The following is a 20,364-nucleotide window of genomic DNA, read 5'->3' on the forward strand; positions in this document are numbered from 1 at the left end:
GGAGGCATTTCTTTTGAACGTAACTGCGATGACTCTAAGGTACTATAGTTTAAATGTTGCAGACACCAGATGAAAATTCCAATTATTTCTGCATCACGATGATATGGTTTCTTTTTCTTGGTCCTTGATATAAATGGGTTTCTGTATGTCGTCATAGTTTCTCTGGTTTTTGATATTGTGATGATGTTGCATTTAGCAAAACATCTAATATTTTACCAATTGGGTTTACCTGTCAGGTCCATATTAAGATTCTTACCTTGCACTTGCCTACGACGTTGAACATAACATTAAAAAAAAATGATCACGAACAAATTGTCGAAATATAATGACTTGGTCCCAAGATATTACTTTGAAATTCAAGCTTTGCGCGAAATTAAACCCAAACCCTCCCATGACAATGTTCTCCCCGCTGGTACACCGGTAGGTCTACGGATTTACAACGCTAAAATCAGGTGTTCAATTCCCCTCAATGGACACAGCAAAGAGCCCGATGTGACTTTGCTAAAAGAAAAACACACATAAACAAACACACCCATGACAATACGCACGTGTCCGTAACCTACGAATATTTTACACAACTCACTCACGTGTCTTGATAAGAGAATCAGTTTCAATCCATAAAAGAATAAACCCCCTTCTCACTTTTGAATCTGTCTAGTGAAAATGAATGAAAATTAGGAAAATTAAAATTAGGAAATACAAGAGAATGCATAAGATTTAATGCAGAATCCAACAGCTTCCAGGGCCCTAATGGATTTGCCTGTGGAGCACATTCCGCCACATCAATGAATAAACATTACTCCTCTCACAATCTTAGTTTGTCTCCTACATCTCAATCTTGGTACATACATATATTCTTTAAGAAAATTACGTTAATTTGTTTCAGAGCTTAGCACAAAACTATACCCGTCCCTATTTTTGAACTGGTCCCCGCTGGTACACGGATTTACATCGCTAAAATCAGTGGTTCGATCCCTTTCGTTGAACACAGAAGATAGCCAGATGTGACTTTGCTATAAGAAAACACACACATTTTTTGACATGACAGACTAAAGAAATAACAATAAACGAACAGTACTCACCATAGGATCTTTGGCTACTCCTATTTTACATGGTAATAGGATTTGATCATACTCATGGTACATCCACAGAAAGAAAGGGCGGAGCGCATTTATTTGGCAACCTATCACGATTCAAAATCCGGGTACAGTCACCGCTAGGTCATGGCCGTGCAAAGAAGTTTACGATTTTTATACTAAGGAATATATATCAGTAGTCTACGTTAAGTGAATGAAATAAGTTTCGAATACTTTATATATTTCCTAGTTATGTTCAATTGTACATAACGCTCTAACGACGCAGGATTTGTCCTTTGGTACACAGTAAGCGTGAAATTATATTACAACAGCAATTGGTAATGAGAACGATGCTATTAGAATTATTATTAGTTTAATTCGGTTTGTTTCAGCAGGAATCGTATCTCCAATTTTAGCGGTGTAAGCCTACCGGGGGCAGAATTATTTTGTCATCACATCACACCAGCCACTGATTAATCGATTTTGTATAGCAACTGTGAATGAGTTAAGTTTGTTTTAATTTTTGAAACTGTTTTACCCAGACAAGGTGATACCTCCCAGATGAGTTTTCAATCTGTTCTCTTCCAACCTTGCTTTCAATTGTACAACAAAACTGAAGGGCGACAAATCATAACAACATTTATCTGTTCCTTTTTTTTTGTCATTAACGCGAGAAGACACATCACAGTAACAGTTAAACAGAGACTGTTGTGCCACCTTACAATTTTACAAACAAAAAGATTTCGTTGTCTTGTTGTTACGAAAACGAAATCGCAACTGAAGCCAAATTTCTGTGCCATTTGGTGTTCACTCGTAAATGTTTCCAATCCAATCATTCTTGTTTGGTTTCGTGGTTAGTCTTGTACATTTTAATCATTTTGAATATGGAAAAACAAACAAACTTTCCTCTATAGCAATGATGGTGGAAAATTCAGAAAAATTCTTACAAGTTCAAGATTGAGTCTGAGGCAAGCGTATGGGCTTGGAAACACTAAAATCCGGAATTCTATTCTTCCCCTGGGGCCCGGCATGGCCTAGCGCGTAAGGCGTGCGACTCGCAATCCGAGGGTCGCGAGTTCGCGCCCGCGTCGTGCTAAACATGCTCGCCCTTCCAGCCGTGGGGGTGTATAATGTGACGGTCAATCCCACTATTCGTTGGTAAAAGAGTAGCCCAAGAGTTGGCGGTGGGTGGTGATGACTAGTTGCCTTCCCTCTAGTCTTACACTGCTAAATTAGGGACGGCTAGCACAGATAGCCCTCGAGTAGCTTTGTGCGAAATTCCCAAACAAACAAAAAACTATTCTTCCCGCTGGACAAGAGAGCAGATAATCTACTATGTGGCTTTCCGCTGAAACAAATAACAAGTGCGATAAAGGTGTTGGGCAACAATAATGCTAGCCTGGTCTTGTACAATATTGTAATACAGCAACAATGATGTTAGTCTGGTCTTGTACAATATTGTAATACAGCAACAATAATGTTAGTCTGGTCTTGTACAATATTGTAATACAGCAACAATGATGTTAGTCTGGTCTTGTACAATATTGTAATATAGCAACAGTAATGTTACTCTGGTCTTATACAATATTGTAATACAGCAACAATGATGTTAGTCTGGTCTTGTACAATATTGTAATACAAAACAATGATGTTAGTCTGGTCTTGTACAATATTGTAATACAGCAACAATGATGTTAGTCTGGTCTTGTACAATATTGTAATACAGCAACAATAATGTTAGTATGGTATTGTATGTTATTGTCATACAGCAACTTTAATGTTTGTGTGGTCTTGCACTTTTATTATAATACAGAAACACTGATGTTAGTGAAAAAAAAATCAAAGTTCTGATGTGGATTTGGGATAACTACATCACAACTATGGTACAAGAATTACCCAGACATTCTTCTGTATATCTAGGATAACTTCATCACAACTTCAGTGTAAAAAACTACCTTCGCTTGTCGTAAGCGAGTTTGGTTTTTATGCGAAATCTTTCCAACAATTTCCATTCCTTGTGCAAACACTTGTGGTAAAGATTTTTTTTCCTCTTTTGCAGTTGCGGAATGGCTTGAAGTATGTCTAGGTCATCACCTCGCAGCTGACTGGTGGCGAAGTCTGTGTCGTATATCAAGCCGTAACCACAAAACTAACCACACAATGGAAACTTACCACCTGGAAAGCTTTCTCTTGGGAACGTGTCTTCGCTCCACTGTCTTCCGTGAGTGTTGTATACACCTCGTAGCTGTGGATCGCTCCACTGTCTTCTGTGAGAGAGTTGTACACACCTCCTAGCTGTGGATCGCTCCACTGTCTTCTGTGAGAGAGTTGTATACACCTCCTAGCTGTGAAGAATGCGCATATCATCATTTGTACTTTCTATTCGCATGCCACTCAATATTTCTACATTTAAACGGAGAATATGGTGAAGTAATAATTTCTAATTGCAGATGGAAGAAAAGAAAATAGAACACATATCCATTGCATAAAATTAAAAGAGTCTCATTGCCTCGATGCAACAGGTGATTATATCGAGATAAAATTATTATATTGAGGCAAAGGTACTGTACACGATAGTTATATCGAGATAAAAATACTGTGCAATAGATATTACAAAATATTGGATTAAAGATTCGGATTCACTTTCGAACAGCCAATAACTGCGTTTCTTGTTGGCTTCACTGTCACATATTTGGTCTTTCAAGGTCCTCAGAACGACATCCGCTGTACCACTTGTGCCTTTCAGCTTTAAATCTAAATAAATGCTTTGCAGTTTCACTCGTCAATAGCTGTGACAAATCGAATGGTCATCGTCAAGTTCATGTTTATGGATTTTTGGGATAGTAATTCATCTAAGAATTTCATTCGTTAATAAATTAAACACGGTGAAGTATTCAGGAAATTTCCATTTCTAGGTTTGAAGAATTTCAAGCCTTCCAAATTTGTTTATTTTGAATTTCGTGCAAAGCTACACGAAGGCTATTTGCACTAGTTGTCCCTAATTTAGCAGTTTAAAACTATAGGGAAAACAGCTAGTTATCCCCACCCACCGCCAACTCTTGGGCTATTCTTTTACCAACGAATAGTGGGATTGAGCGTCATGTTATAACATCCCACAACTGAAAGGGCGAGCATGTTTGGTGTGACGGGGATTCGAACCCATGACCCTCAGATTACAAGTCAAGTACCCTAACCACCTGGCCATACCGGACCAAGACTTCCAAGAGAAGTAATATTTGGAGTCCCATGAATTAAACTTTATGAAAGCAATAAGCATTTCAAGAACGACAAGTTAGTGCTCACTTTCTTGTTTAATCACACTTATATTTTCATTATTTAATGTTTTGCTCATCTTCAGTTGGAATTCCAATTCTTTTCACTGTTGAAACGTGTCCAGATAACATTCCGACATTTTATCTCCTTCCAAAGTGCCCACATTGTATTTTCAGTTCTTTATACCGTTTGATTAAAGTTAATTGTGTTGAAACCCTTGTATCAAAGATGAAATACTGAATGACGTGTGAATTTGTTCTTTTTTTCTGGGAACACCAGCCTGGTTCCATTTTAACCTATAACTGTTGTACATTTAAAAATACATATATTTGCTTTTTCTGCGCTTTTCATTTTCAGATTTGTCTTTATCATGATGAAATTTGGTTTCCCTAGTTACTAAAACAGTGCCTCAAGAAGTTGTAAAACTGGTCTTTCTAGTTTCAACAGAAGTAGTTTCACAACTCATTCTAATGATAGTCTCTTCACTTTCTTTAAATATGTCGCATTGCAAACTTGAGAAAAGCGCCCTCTTTTTGTACTTTCCTTTTCATTCCACCGCACAAAGATACAACACATACCAACAGTCATTTTTTTTTCCAAACTCACTTATTAATCAATGTGACTTTTCACTGTTTTTAATTGTGAACTGTTTTAGTTTTTCTTATAATTGTAAATTTAGAAAAAAATACTTTTTTTTTAAGGAAACGTGCAGAAATAAACTTGTTTGTCGAACCCGAATGCTGTTTGTACACAGCTGCTCGATTTTCAGTTTGTTTGGGTTGTTTTTTTTCCGAGGGGGGAGGCAATATTTAATTACACATTTTGGAATATCTTTATTCTGCGAAATTCCCGAAACAAAAATTAAAAATTTCTACTATCGAAAGGTAACCTGAATTTGCTACCCGGCGCCGATAGTGCCAACTAGAGGTAACACTAGAGAAGTAATTGGTTTACTAATGTATCACTGTTATTAAAGAGAGATGACATTAGAAATGGAAAGTAATCTCGAATAGTGTATTAATTGATAAAATTAATTCTTACAGACCTCAGTTTTTCTGCCCTATTTTATCTAATTAATAACGCCAGCCCAGGTTTCTTAAAATTTTTGCAACAACTAAATTAATCAGCTTTTAGTTAATAAACTCGGACACTGGTGAACTGGATTATGAGGCAACTGAAATGTTCCTGATACTCATGCTGTATAAAAAACTCTACTTTGAAGACCTGTTTTCACCACATCCTGGTCTTATCGAGGTGGCTGTAGCAACTAACTGTTGAACATCATCTTGAACATATAACTTCAGTAGGAGTGGGTCCATTCCTAGATAAGGACGTATTTTAATGCATCTGGTCATACAGTACAATCCCCCTTTTCGTTCTCCTATATAACACTTATTTTTTATGTAAAAACAGTTTAATTCGATCAGGGTTCGAAATAAAGCGATCATCTTACACAAGAACTTCCATTTTACTTTTGAGGTGAATCTTCAATTTTATCGTGGTGTTATGGAAGGGTTTGTAATATGATATTAAGTCATCTGTCAGTTTGAAAATAATGGTCGTGAAACGCTAAGCCTAACACTATGTATCAACATAGGTACTGTCACAGCATGGCAAAGGATCTAAAGGCTTTTGTTCCACAGTGTCTCAAAAGATAAAACAGGACCAAACTGGAGAATTTATATTCTAACTGGAAATTTCCGGGATCTCAAAACTATTCCAAAAGCATCGTTCATCAAAAACAGACTTATTTTGTACCCGTTTTGCTCATGGAGACAGTAGAAACAAACAGTGTCTTTAATTTCACAGGTAATATTCTTCCCAACACAGAGCTAAAAGAATGTAGCGGAGAATAATTTGACGGTAGCCAATCAATCAAGTTTTGTTAAAAGAAAAACTTATTCACTGGAGAATCTTATTGGGGTATCATGACAAACGCAACGGAATTTCAATAAACGACACTTCTATCACACCAAAGTCAATCAGTATAAATGGCTTAGGGAACTTAAATTTAAAATTACGATAAAATAAAAATGTTTGATATTTCATTATCTTCGGTTGAAGATCCTTATGTTAACAAGTCGTGCTGTTCTCACAAAAAGCAATGAATCCCTGGTGTCACAAGACATGCATGAACAAATTTAGTCAGATCAATACAATGCGTTTCCCTTTATTATGTTTAACTACGTATAACATTACGTAGTTAGACATACAGAAACACACAAGTTACATACTAGAACGGACAAGTCACGAGATATTCACAAAAAACACACACACAGAACAACAAACTATTTTCAGTGGCTAAGGATAAAATATGGACTATCATATCGTGTTCTCGAGAGATCAGCATTAAGAAATGATCGGGTATCACAAACCTGTTCTTACAAGACCAATAACAACCACATGTCGCAACAGACATTCGTAAAAACATATTCCATTTTTTCTTCTTACCGATATCCCTTAAGTGACATATATAAAACCACCACACATACGATATACACACACTGAAACTTGTTTATTATAGACTGAAATATTAGTTACATTGTAGAAAGAAAAACCCTCGTGATAATTTGTGTTTAAATCTTGGTAAGTATGCATAAGGGAAATACTACTGAAAACAATAATCTCACGCGCGACATCTTAGTTTCTGTCATGTTTTAGAAATTTTTTTCCATAAATAATTTCACACTCACATATATAAAAAAGATGCATTATTTGCTTACCAATTGGGGGTACATGTATCTAATCATTATCAAAACTCACTGAATTCTGAGATGTAATGTAAGTTGCACCCCTAATACTGTTGTATTCTTGCAATGAGGGGTGCGTGGATTTGTTTTAGAATTTCTTTGTTAAAACAAAAAAGTTGAAGCTGCCTCCAGAAATCAGGGATCTATGTCCACCTTACTCAGGACAAGGTCTTTAAGGGCCTTGAAAATCTAGTGAAAACAAAACACGGAAGTTATCCAGTGTTAACTAATGGGAAATGCGGGTTTATATTCCTCTCCTATGTCTGCTAAATTATTCCATTAAATGCGACGTTTAAAATATCTTGAGGGATCCCAAAATACCCCTTCCATCCAACATTAGAATAATATTTTGAGCACAACTACAATTACTTAAAATATGTGGAAGTGGTACTAAGGGCCACAGGCTATTTTCGTGTGCACATTGCTACGCCAATGATAAAGTAAACAAAAGAAAAGAAATAGTTTTGAACTTACTAACAGAAAAGAAATAAATTATTACCGTTCGTAATACTAAGTTTTGTTTGCTAAAAGGTTGCAAAAGCCTAAAATACCGCAAATAAATATGTCGAAATATAAACCTGCGTATTTCACACGACGAAACTAACGTGCTCATATTAGAACTAATATATTTCAACATACGTGACAAAAATCTTCACTGGGCATGCGTATTAAACGTGATTGATATCGGAACTAGCCGCGGAAATAGCGTTCTGTATCTGTTTTCATTTTATTTTGTTGTTTGTTTTTATAGATCTCCACGTCTTTTGAAGCAAAATGGGAAAGTGACTAGCTGCTACAAGAATTTTAATTGCTCCATACAAATCGGTGAACTTGTTAGTTCGTTCTGGAAAAGCCTCCCCATATACACCAGAAAGAAGTGCCAACAAACAGCAGAAAGTGTACAAGGACATAAATGCATCCATGTAGGTAGGTAAACACGAGATGGCTCAGTGCCAGAATCGAACGGATAATCCATGGTCTTCAGAAAGCCTGGTGTAGTATTCTGAGTTGCTGACTCTACTTTCACCGACGGTTACTTCTTAGTTAGGGCTACAGCGATCAATCTCTTAAAGTTCAAAACATTTCTTTCGTTGATTTATTCGCAAAATAAAAACGCAACTTATAATCGTTTTAAGATAAATAAAGAAATAAAAATGTGGCCAAATCAGATTTCGCAACACAATCATACCACCGCCACGAAGCTACGCATATCAAGCTTATCAAGTTCCAAGTTTTACTGTGTCGGTATTTGGGTATTGATGTTGTTAAATACCCAGGAGGGTCAGGTACATTTGACCTCTTCCTCCCTCCCGAACGATTATAGCGTCTGTCTTTAGGGTTTTTTTTGTTGTTTTTTTTAAAGCTTTGGGTCAGAGTAAAAGTATAACATCATACTCAGGTCCATTTCAGGGCTCAGTCCATGCATGTACGAACAAGAAGTTGTTTTTTTTTCTTCATTTAATTTTTTTATATATATATTTTTTTTGTATTTTCATATATATATATATATATATATTTTATATATATTTTGTATTTTTCTCCTTTTTCTCGATTGAGAGAATGCTACTACTACTTGTAGTAACACACACACACACACACACACAAAAGAAAGTAATAATAATTATTATTATTCAATGCTTGAATAATAATTCAAAAAGGAAAAAAAATAATGATTAAAAAAGAAAATAATAATTATAATAATAAAAAGAAACAAGGACTAAGTGTCTAGTGCATAGTGGCCAGCTTGTGTTACATTTCTTAAATATATGTTAAAAGGGGAGAGGTATTTAGGACCATTTACATCATGTACGTGATATCTGTCGAGATCACACATTAAGTCATTTTTATGCCAATTCTTATTGAAATATTTTAGAGAATTATGCAAGAGTCTTTCAGCTATTGTTTGCATACTTGTGCATGAATGTGGTTGAGGTGCTACGTGGTACTTTATATGCTGAAGTTAGTACTGAATTTTGTTTACGTTGAAGTTTCTGTACATGTGTGGGTGCTATGTTAATCCAGGCAGGTGATGCATATTCTATTGTTGGTCTAATGTACGTTTTGTAGATTTTAAGTATGTTGTCTGGTGATGTTCCTTGGATTTTACCTGAAAGACTTCTTGCATAGTTTGCTCTTTTCCAGATTTGTATCAGTACATTTTTAATATGTGGTAGCCACGTTAATTTTGAATCATAGGTTAGACCTAGAAATTTAGCAGAAGTAGCAGTCAGTAAAAGTGATCCATTCATATAGGGTTTTGGTGGATCTTTTTTCAGCTTATTCAGTCTGCTGAATACTATGACTTGGGTTTTTGGAATATTGATTTTGATTCTGTATTTCTGGCAGTATTCTTCGATGTTATTTAGGACTGGTTTTAGGTTCGTTGCTGCTATTGACGGAGTGGGGGCACTTTTCCAGACTGCTACATCGTCAGCGAACTGTGATGCATAACCTAAATTTAGGTCCGACAGAGGCATATTACTCACGTACATGATAAATAATATAGGGCTAACAACCCCTCCCTGCGGGACTCCTGCTTCGGGTGAAAAGGACCCTGAGTGGGCCCCATTTACATTTACTTTACACATTCTGTTGTCCAGGAAGTTGGACAGCCAGCGAATAGTTTCCTGGGGTAATGCCATTTCAAGTAATCTATGTCGTAAGCCGTTATGCCACACTGTCAAGCTTATCACAGCAATTCGTTTGGTTTGCTTTGAATTTCGCGCAAAGCTACACGAGGGCTATCTGCGCTAGCCGTCCCTAATTTAGAAGTGTAAGACTAGAGGGAAGGCAGCTAGTCATCACCACCCACCGTCAACTCTTGGGCTACTCTTTTGCTAACAAATAGTAGGATTGATCGTAACATTATAATGCCCCCACAGCTGAAAGAGCGAGCATGTTTAGTGTGACGGGGATTCGAACCCGCGACCCTCATATTACGTACCACAGCAATGAAAATATTAATAATCTTCAATACATTATAAACTAGTTTTAAAGAGGGCCTTTAAAATTTTAATACTGTAGCTTTGGGAGTAAGATTTTATAATTTTGGTCAACCCAGAGAGATTTTTAGGGTTCTAAAATACTTTTCAATGCCCTATCTTAATGCTTTGTGAAAAAAATCAAATATTTATGTTTTGCAAGTATTTATTTAACATTTTATTCTTAGTCGATTATAAAACTAAAGACAGGAAAAGGATTATTAAATTCAGGTTACCATGGGCTTTCCGGATTCTAAAGTATCCACAGTAAATTTAACTTCAGTTGTTTTTTTCATAACCATCCTTAATTTTGAGCTTATGAGCTAGATGCAAGGCAACTAGTCAACAGCATCCACCGCCAACGTTTGAGCTACTCTCACTCTCACTTTTTTTTGTTTTTGTTTTACGCAAAACTTAAATTTTCGAAATCGCAGTCCGGGCACAATAACCCTTGCCCACACCCGGTACAGTTAGATAACTTATTAAACATAGGAATAGTACACTTGTAATCAACTAGATTTTGAATTAAAATTAGAAGTTAACTAAATATTCTGTAAGCTTTTTCGAATATTTGCGTAAAGCTACACAAGGACTACTTTAACCTCTCTGATTTTGAAGTAACACACTAAAAAGAAGGTTGCAAGTCAATAGCACCCACCACAAACTCTTGGAACACTCTAACTGAATAACCACTAGGGAATAATAATAGAATAATAGAATCATTAGAATCAGAAGCAGAGATTCTGTCAGTAGTAAAAATGAAATTTGCCGTTATAAATTCTGAGTTTGTAAATAGTGAAATTCCTGTCTGTTTATTTCTTTCATGTTAAATGAAATACTGAGTTTATCTGGCTATCTAGTCTATATTATAACTGCTATACCGATCTCATGTTTGGTGTAACTCCCTTCCTTGTTTTTGGATAATGAGATTACTTTATATATATATATTTTTAATTCACGTGGATTCTGTATCAGTATTGATGAAAACACGAGCCATTGATCCTTTATCTATTACCAGAATATAAAGTGGTAGAAAAAAAACGTAACCAAGTTGTATATTGTACTTCAGAATTTTAACCTGTATCACTCCGCTTGAAATAACCTTCACTTGTTTGTGCCTTCAACAGCTAGTATGACGCAAGTGATTTGAATAGTTGACAGAACAAAAACTTGATAACTTATTTATAGTTCCCATAATATTTTTTTAAATATTGATTTCCTTTTTGTGAGAAAATTGTTTGTACATTTATTTTTCCTCTAATTTATATTCTTTTTGCACCTTTAGAAAAAAAAGTTCGTTTTTGAATTTCTCTCAAAGCTACACGAGGAATATCTACACTGGCCATCCTTAATTTAGCAATTTAAGACTAGAGGGAAGGCAGCTGGTCAGCACCACCCACTGCTACTCTCTTATCAACGAATAATGGAATTGATCGTAATATTATAACGTCCCCATGGCTGAAAGGGCGAACACGTTTGGCGCGACCGGGATGCGAACCTGTTTGTTTGTTTTGAATTTCGCGACCCTCAGATTACGCTAGAGTTGGCCAACTCTTGGGCTACTCTTTATCAACAAATAATGGAATTGATCGTATGCTGAAAGGCCATAAGACATACTATGTCAATTATTATAACTTACACTAACAATATTGGTTATACTAATTAGTTTATCGAATATCTTCACTTTTATTTCGATTTATTGTCATTATAATCATTTTAATATAAAGATTGTTTTTCATTATTAGCTCAAAATATGTACTTAGGTCTAACCTAAAACACTTAAATTGCTGAGCATCTTGAGTTATTATTCGAATTACGACCGAAAATACCAGTAACAGTGATGCAATCAACTAACGAAGCAAGCATTATAACCTTAATAAGTGGAAACATAAAAAAAACAAAAAAAAAACATTTTATCAGCCAGGCTGAGTTTGAGTTTCGCTGTACGTATGTAGTTGGAGCTGATCGGTAGACATATTTAGTGACCTTTCCATGAAACTAGTAATTTCTGGCCCGAGAAAAGGCAGCCAATCAGCACAATCCTACTAATAACCGAAAGTTGGAGCACCAGTAGATTAAAATGCAGGTGCTTTTACGCATTGTCATAATATTCGTACAAAAAACGCCTATACAACCAGATAAGCAAGAGCAAGTGGAAATGAGGATTAAGATGACATGCAATTTTTTTTTTTTAAATGCTGATGCATCATGATGCTGAAATTCTTTTAGGATGTTTCACCTCTTACTTCGTGCTACGAACTGTGGCGCTAGCAGAAACCGCATTAAACAATATTTCAATAATTTTTCAATATTATGCCATAAGTTCCACCAGATGGCGTCACACAAATAAAACTCGTTTTTAATTAATGGATAATTTCATACAGGTCCTATAAATTCTCTAGTGTTTCAAAATACATACACTTGAAGTTTGGTTCATGTCACGAAATACGTATAAAATTTACTGGAAATGTTTTGTCGACAACCGTGATAAAGTCCCATGTAACGGTATCAGAAGTTACAACCAGGTTTGTACACGTTTTTAAAACTTAAAACCAGAAGGTCTTAAGTTAGTAATAGTGCATAGAAACAGATACAGATGTTACTTCTTTCGTGGACGTGCAGTGTTATCTAATCTACTACTGGAGAAAGTGCAGTTCGTGGGAATCGATAATGAAATCAATGATCGCTTCGGAACCATTGATCAGAAGTAAAGCCACTACTCACACGCTAATTTTCTTGAATGTTAAGCTGTTGTACCTACGCTTAATTTTCTAGTTAGGCTAATTTCCGTTTTACTGCCGAGCTACTTCCAGTATTAGGACCACAAATGTTTATACACAAGGAACAGACGATAATCACAAATGTCCTTTGTCCAAAACAGATAAGCATTTGTCAGTGTATTAAGACTAACTCGTTTTATGTGCGCAATTGTGCTTTTAAAAGAGATTTATTATAACCAGAAACAAAATACCGAATTAGTACTAAAAATCATAACGTCACTTCCAGTTGATACTTCAAGCTGAGGATTTGTTTAGAATTTCGCCGTACCTAATTTATCAGTGTAAGACTAGATGGAAGGCAACTAGTCGTCACTATCCATCGCCAACTCTTTTACGGACGAATAGTGGGATTAACCTTCACGTTATAACGCCCATACGGCAGAAAGGACGAGCATGTTTGGCGTGACAGGTCAATCTGAGGGACAAACATCCGCATATTATTAAGCAAAACGTTACGATACAGTATTTTAAGATAACCTTTCATAAAACCGGCCGAACAATTTTGAAAAACACGAACACTTTAATCTCAATATGTCTACTTTTATGCAGGCAACATGATAAAATAAAGATATAGAGAAAACGGTATTTACGGTTGTAACTTTCACAACTTACCAGAAATAAAATAAAATCATAAAATACTGTAATTATGTTTGTCATAGTTTTATTCCACACGAAACGTTAACTTATATTGTCAGTGTCCGCTAGTGTGAGGCGAAGTGTCTCAAATTTCATCCAATGTTTGGAAACAATAACGACCATTATTCGTCGATGAACTGAAAACTGCCGTACTTGGAATAAAAGGAATTTCTTATACTTGAGAGGAGTGCAAAGTAAAACGAAAATGGAGAAGGTTAAACGTTTAATGTAGAAATAACAAAGCCGTGGACTACTTTTGTCACACTTGGAGGATGAATTTGTAAGAGTAGTGAAAACCTTGCATTATGCAGACGATCTTTCAGGTCTTAAGCTGTTCTCAAAATTACTTCCTTCATCGTCATTTTGTTCAATCCGATGGCCATGTCTGGGCAATATTGGCATTGCAATGTAATGCAAACTAACAACAAAACACGGAAACGTTTTCATAAATGCTTAATTTCTGTCGGATCGTTCCGTGTCCGAGATGCGGAAACTGTTTTGCATTTTGTTTTAATACATAAAGACGGATACGCTATCATTCTATACCTGGCCCGGTTGTTTGCGAGCCGATATTTGATTAATCTAGGAAACTACATTATTTTAATCCAAAACAGTGGCTTCAATAACACTGAAACTATTATTTTCCAAAACTCACCCTCACACGTCAACAGAAATCTAGTAATGTTTCTTATTTTAAAAAGTAAGCAATCAAAGAGATTCAATCAACATTTTCTTAGTTCAAAATCAGGGATTTCTATAATCCCACCATAATCCATATGTTATTGTTCAACATATTAGAATTATGTTTGTTTTAACATTAAATGTGTGAAGGTTGTATTTAGGTCTTGCTAAAATATAATATAAATGGTGTTATAAAGTTCTCAGATGTGCATACGTTAAGTAAACTAATTCCTATGATAAAATTGTGTACTTTAACGTATGTTGCACTTACATCTCCTAGTTTTTTAGGTAATAAGTCATTGTCCCAGATAGCAATTAGTACATACAGGCGTTTAATTACTTATAAAAATCTGTTTAGTTGTTGTTTTTTATGAAGCCGCACTGAGCTATCTGCTGTCTCAACTAGTGAGGAAACGAACCCTGGATTTTGATGTTGTAAGACTGTGAACTTGCTGTTGTCCTACGAGGGGACAAGCCTACGACAATCAGCCCAAGTCCAATAAAGCTTTTATTCAAAATAGTAGGCGTTTCGAGGTTGAAGTCAATAATTTGTCACAAAATACTAATTTTTTTTAAAAGTTCAAATGCTAAACTGAATCATAACTGGAGTCTCTAACAGATAAGTTAAAATACGAAGAAAAACACGACTGCTTTACCATAGTAACGACTAAGAAGGAAATGTTTTTAAATGTTGAATTTAACCGTTACTGGACGGACTGAAACTTTGTTGTTATTATTATTATTATAATGTTGGGTGCTTTTTTTAAAAAAATGGTAATTGGTAAAAAACAAAACAAAGCCAAGTCCATTGTTGTCCATGACAACAAAAACGCTTTTGTTTTTGATTCGTTCCTGAAATGGGCTCTGTTAGAATCGCCACCACTGAACATGCTCGCCCTCTCAGCCGTAGGGATGTTATAACGTGACGATCAATCCCACTTCACAAATTAGGGACGGCCAGGTCTCGAGTATCTATGCGCGGATTTCAAACTAAATCAAATTTCAATATTTCCTGATAGGCCTAATTTTACGACAGTTTCACTTTCTTGGTAACTCTTGTACGTAAGTCATTTTCTCGTACTTGTAGGCCCGGCATGGCCAAGCGTGTGAATCGTCATTTGAGGGTCGCGGGTTTGCATCCCCGTCGTGCCAAACATGCTCGCCCTTTCAGCCGTGGGGGCGTTATAATGTGACGGTCAATCTCACTATTCGTTGGTAAAAGAGTGGCCCAAGAGTTGGCGGTGGGTGGTGATGACTAGCTGCCTTCCCTCTAGTCTTACACTGCTAAATTAGGGACGGCTAGCACAGATAGCCCTCGAGTAGCTTTGTGCGAAATTCCAAAACAAACAAACAAACAATCTTGTACTTGTAACTTTCTTTATCGAAACACTTACAATCAAACTAACTAAAAACTCATTTAATCAATAACCTCTACTCTAACCTGTACTACTTTAGCTTTAAACAGCTCAAATAATTTCCTACATTCTTGAAAACAAATTCAATGTTATTGAACCACACGCTCATTATACGACGGGAAAACCTCCTTAGGGGAAACAATACAAACCCCTAAGTTAAAAAAAAAGGGAAAAAAAAGACATAACCTGCAATAAATAACGGAATAATTAATTGAGCTACACATAATACAATGTGGGCAAAAAGTCTGGGCACCACCTCCCGCCCTCCTCAAATAAAGATAGTTTACATGGAAGAAAGGATTTATTGTATATTGACACATTTACGTATCTCGCATTGACACAGACTAACAGAAGGTTTGATTAATAATCTAAAATGTCCGTCTGTTGGCCTCCATATTTATGACAGGATGATAGGTCTGCATGTGTGACGTAACATCCTTCTTAGCTTATTAGCAGAGATCTTAGCGAAACCCTCAACGATGTTTTATTTCAAACGCCAGTTGTTTCTTATTGTCCCTTTGCCCTCGTGAATTGTCACATGAACTTTAAATGGGGTGGGGGGCATCCTGTACTTAGCGAATGGTAATAATGCGTGTATGAAAAAGGGTCGTTCTGAACAACTAGGTGGGGTTGGGGGTGAAGTAACATAAAATAAAGAAAAATATTGTATCACGGGACAAACATACTAATTAGTGGTGTAGGAAGGGGTTACTATTCAAGTGAAGTGTATAAACATGGGGGTAATACAGATCCAATGCTTCTATTGATTATCCTTACAGATAGCTTATACAACTAAAAAAAATTGTGATGAAGAGTAAACAACCTGTAATAGTAAATTCCTAGGCTAGTAGGATGCCCAACATGTATTTTTGGAATAGTATAACAAGCCCAGAATAGACCTCAATCGATAAAATACCCAAAGGATCAGTTGGGATGAAAAAAACCCAACAAAACCAACAAAGCAATGTAATGTAGTTTGCTCCATCGTAAGTGGCAATAAAAAACATGACCATTCCATAAGAGGATCCAGTAATGTACACGTTACACAAGATTCCACAACACAATTCATTCAGCTGTTGATTAAACAGAAGGAAACGTGTAGTTTAAGCAGTAACCGTGAGTACTAGCCAGTTAGAGAATCTTCCAGAAAATCAAAGAAGGCTGCGAAATTTGAGTACCGTTATTTGAAAATAAAATGCAATAATTTATTTTAAGGTACATTGTGCTACTATATTATAGGAGTAAAAAACAAAAATACCGTGTTTTTTGGTTTTTTTGCATTGTTTAAACCATCACAGCTTCGGTAATATACGGGCCCAGGACAGTGGATAAGTTCTTCGACATCTAACATCCAAGAATTCTTCACAATGACAACAGAAAATGACCATTTCTCCTCAAAACACTACTAGAACAATTAGCTGATGAAATTCGTTATCAAAATTATATGTCAACAATAAACTTGAGCTTAGTTGTAAAAAAATTGTTAAGATAATAAAATCATTTTTTACAATTAATCCTTTGTTTGCAACTTATGTAAATCTACCTACAACCCCATGCGCAAAGATTCGCGAATTTTTGCGGCGGGCCTTTCAAAATGTTGCGCTCAAAATGCTTGCATTACATGATGTCAATGACAGTTGAAGAGTTAAGTTACTGTAAAACTAAGTTCGGAAAATTCTTTACAATACGTGGTTAGTTACCGATTACAACGTTTTCAAGACCAAGGACGCCATATTCTGAAATACAATGGTCCAAAAGTTCCGAACTGTGGAACCTGCGGGTCTATCGTCCGTGTCCTGTTATCGTCCCTCTAACAAATGAAAATGGCGGTCCACACTTTGGAACCATGGATGAATTACAAAATTCACGTCCCACTATTCACTCAGACAAGAATAGTCTGTAGTAAATAAAGGTCTCGCTGACTAGATAGTTGGCTTTCTTCCAGTGGCATAAAAATATTTCCCTCTACGCCATAAAAACTATTTTAAATGTTTTAGAATATTTTCCCTTCAATTTCATTATCCAAAATTTCAAACATCAATTTCGAGGGGGCACTATAACACTACACTTGAACCATGTGTGGGCAAAAAGTCTGGGCACTACCTTCCGCCCTCCTCAAATAAAGATAGTTTACATGGAACAAGACGCCGAAGAAATCAAAACCAGACTATCATTCCTAAATCTGTGTAATTTTTTACGTTCCTGGTTATGTGGTTAAATCGTTAACTAGTTGTTAATAGTTTTGCCTGCAATAGATACTCTATGCTTGATAACAAACAAATCATTTGCTTTTAAATTTCATGAGAACTAAATCGTCCATATAATATTCTTCTCACACAGTATAATAGTTAATACTCCACACACTTTTCAACGTACCCACATGCTCAGAACAAGAACATATAAATAAAACTTATAAAAGTTTTTAGCATAAAAACAGATATCGTTTAACTCTTTATGTAAGACGAAAGAAAATGTCAACCCTTCTGAAACGATTTGTTTGCCTATCACGAAAGGCAACTTCTTATAACCCACCGTTATTTCACAGATTCTGTAAGTGCTATAAAAGATAAAATATATACATACCTTTACGACTTAGTTGAAATGAACAAAGTTTCTTGAAAACATCGATTAAACATAACTGGATGCGAACAAGTCATGCACGAACATAGACTTACTGTTTCAAAAACTATACGTTAAACACAACTTTTTGAAGTTTAAAATATTAGAAACTTTCACATTTGTTAGATGATGCAAATTTCAAAACAAGCATGGTGAGATAGCTCTTTTTACTAGACTTTTATATGATGGCGATCTTTAAGTTGCTTTATATCACTACATGTTTCGCTGCTAAAATCTGTATCTTCTTCCAATAAATAGGACGTACAGTTCGCTCTTCTTATCTGAACTACAATTCAACGCTAAGTTTCATACGTTGACTAAACCTACAGATCAGTGACGACCACGTGCCAAGTGTTGTACAAAAGTGGGAGCGACCGCCTAGCGAGCCAATTGTAAATCTTCATTGACCGTCACTTCGCGTTGCCATAATTAATAAAGCTTTTGGCACCAGAGGGCGGAGAATTCCAGGGACTTAAAATCTGAGAGTTAATATTTCTCAAGTGCAACTAAGTGGGTAAGTGATAAATTTATTTTATTGTGGGGGAAACAAAAGCCGTGAGATCTAAGACGTTTGTTTCTATTTTGATCCAACCCACAAGTTTTTGTCACGCACACAACGAGCTCCTTTAGTCAAAAATTTATGAAAGTGATTATCTTCTAAAGATTGTGCTAAGCCTCGTTATTTGGCTGACACCCACTGTTGTTTATTTATATATCAACAAATGCAACCAAAGTCAGCACGTTTAATGAATAATACAGAGATAACGGATCTTTTTCAATTATTAAAAGTAATCGAAGTACGAACGTATCCAGTAGCATATATACCAATCAGCTTCATTAAATTAAGCAACAATGCGTCTTCGTTAAGGCTTGGGAGATAACAACATTTGTGACATTACAACGAACAGGACTTGAACTCCTTTATGAATATTACATTGTTTGGTCCTATAATAAACATGCCCACATATTGGCAATAAATTCAAGACGTATCTCCGTTAAGAAAAATAAGAGAAGGAAGCCTTTGGTATTATTAAAATTTATAAAATATATTTGACATTTTACGTGAATTTTCTATTGTTTTATTATTAAAAATTATTTAAGAATATGTTTGACGGTTATGAAATAATTATTTAAAATTTCAAAACAGGTTTAATACTGCAGTATCTAGTGAATATATTCATTAATTAAAACAAAAAAGGTACTATTGTACTCACAAAAACATCGTACTTAATTGTTTCTAACACGTGAAACGTTTATTAGAGAAATACACACGCTTGTCTACATATTTCTTTTGATTTTCTAAAGTTTAATCTTATTTGATCGTCCTCATAAATACTATATGTAAACAGTGAAAAATACCGTTCATTAATTTTATTGCTGTTCTCACTTTACCTAATTAGAACATTATTTTAATATTATAGTATGTATCAATTTATTTTTATTATCGGACGATGACCATTTATATGGTATGTATTTCTGTTTTTGTTTGTTTTTTGAATTTTCGCATAAAGCTACTCGAGGGCTATCTGTGCTAGCCGTCCCTAATTTAGCAGTCTAAGACTAGAGGGAAGGCAGCTAGTCATCACCACCCACCTCCAACTCTTGGGCTACTCTTTTACCAACGAAATGATCGTCACATTATAACGTCCCCACGACTGAAAGGTCGAACATGTTTGGCGCGACGAGGATGCGAACCCGCGATCCTCAGATTACGAGTCGCACGCTTTAACACGCTTGGCCATGCTGGGCCCATATTTCTGTGTAATAAACATTTCACAAGTTAGAAATAAAAGGTGTTCTAACATGTTAAAGTTGTTTTTGTACGTAAGCCTTACAATATATCAATTATTTGTAATGTCTAAAAGAGTAGGAATTAATTTTTTGTTCATTAACCGTAATTATTTTCTTCTAAACTTAACAATATTAGAAGGAATTATTTCAATAAATCAAGTTAATTACTTGTCGAGTGTTGAGTGAACATTCTCATAGGGATTTTATAGTGACGCCACCTATCATCCAGTAATAGGAAAGATACGAATTAAAACTATTAAATTTAAAAGTTTGTTTACGGAAGCTACGAATAGAGATACTGCCAACGCGTGTTCCTAGTCTCAAAATTAATGTCGATAATAGTAAATTTAGAGAATAATATC

General features: G+C 35.6%; 2 protein-coding genes across 16 annotated transcripts in view; one reads left to right on the forward strand and one right to left on the reverse strand.

The window, feature by feature from the left end:
- LOC143230521 (uncharacterized) overlaps positions 1 to 3,371 on the forward strand; it is a 48,954-nt gene extending 45,583 nt beyond the window's left edge. For 2 of the 5 annotated variants that reach the window (XR_013016486.1, XR_013016487.1), the window contains exon 4: positions 3,136 to 3,263. Coding sequence is in view for 1 of the 5 variants with exons in the window: in XM_076464241.1 (XP_076320356.1) it covers positions 3,136 to 3,371 (236 nt within the window). In the remaining 4 variants the exon portion in view is untranslated. Of the gene's footprint in view, positions 1 to 3,135 lie in introns of all 5 variants that reach the window. The other 3 variants (XR_013016485.1, XR_013016488.1, XM_076464241.1) reach the window with 3 other exon arrangements.
- Positions 1 to 20,070, reverse strand: part of LOC143230519 (uncharacterized) — a 131,615-nt gene extending 111,545 nt beyond the window's left edge. For 5 of the 11 annotated variants that reach the window (XR_013016481.1, XR_013016478.1, XR_013016479.1 and 2 more), the window contains exon 1: positions 18,176 to 20,014. The gene's annotated coding sequence lies outside the window, so the exon portion shown is untranslated. Of the gene's footprint in view, positions 1 to 3,248; positions 3,422 to 18,175 lie in introns of those variants that run through there. The other 6 variants (XM_076464232.1, XM_076464236.1, XR_013016477.1 and 3 more) reach the window with 5 other exon arrangements.
- Between the last annotated feature and the right edge of the window lie 294 nt (positions 20,071 to 20,364).

Source organism: Tachypleus tridentatus, chromosome 10, assembly GCF_004210375.1.
Source record: "Tachypleus tridentatus isolate NWPU-2018 chromosome 10, ASM421037v1, whole genome shotgun sequence".
In the NCBI taxonomy this organism is placed as follows: domain Eukaryota; kingdom Metazoa; phylum Arthropoda; class Merostomata; order Xiphosura; family Limulidae; genus Tachypleus; species Tachypleus tridentatus.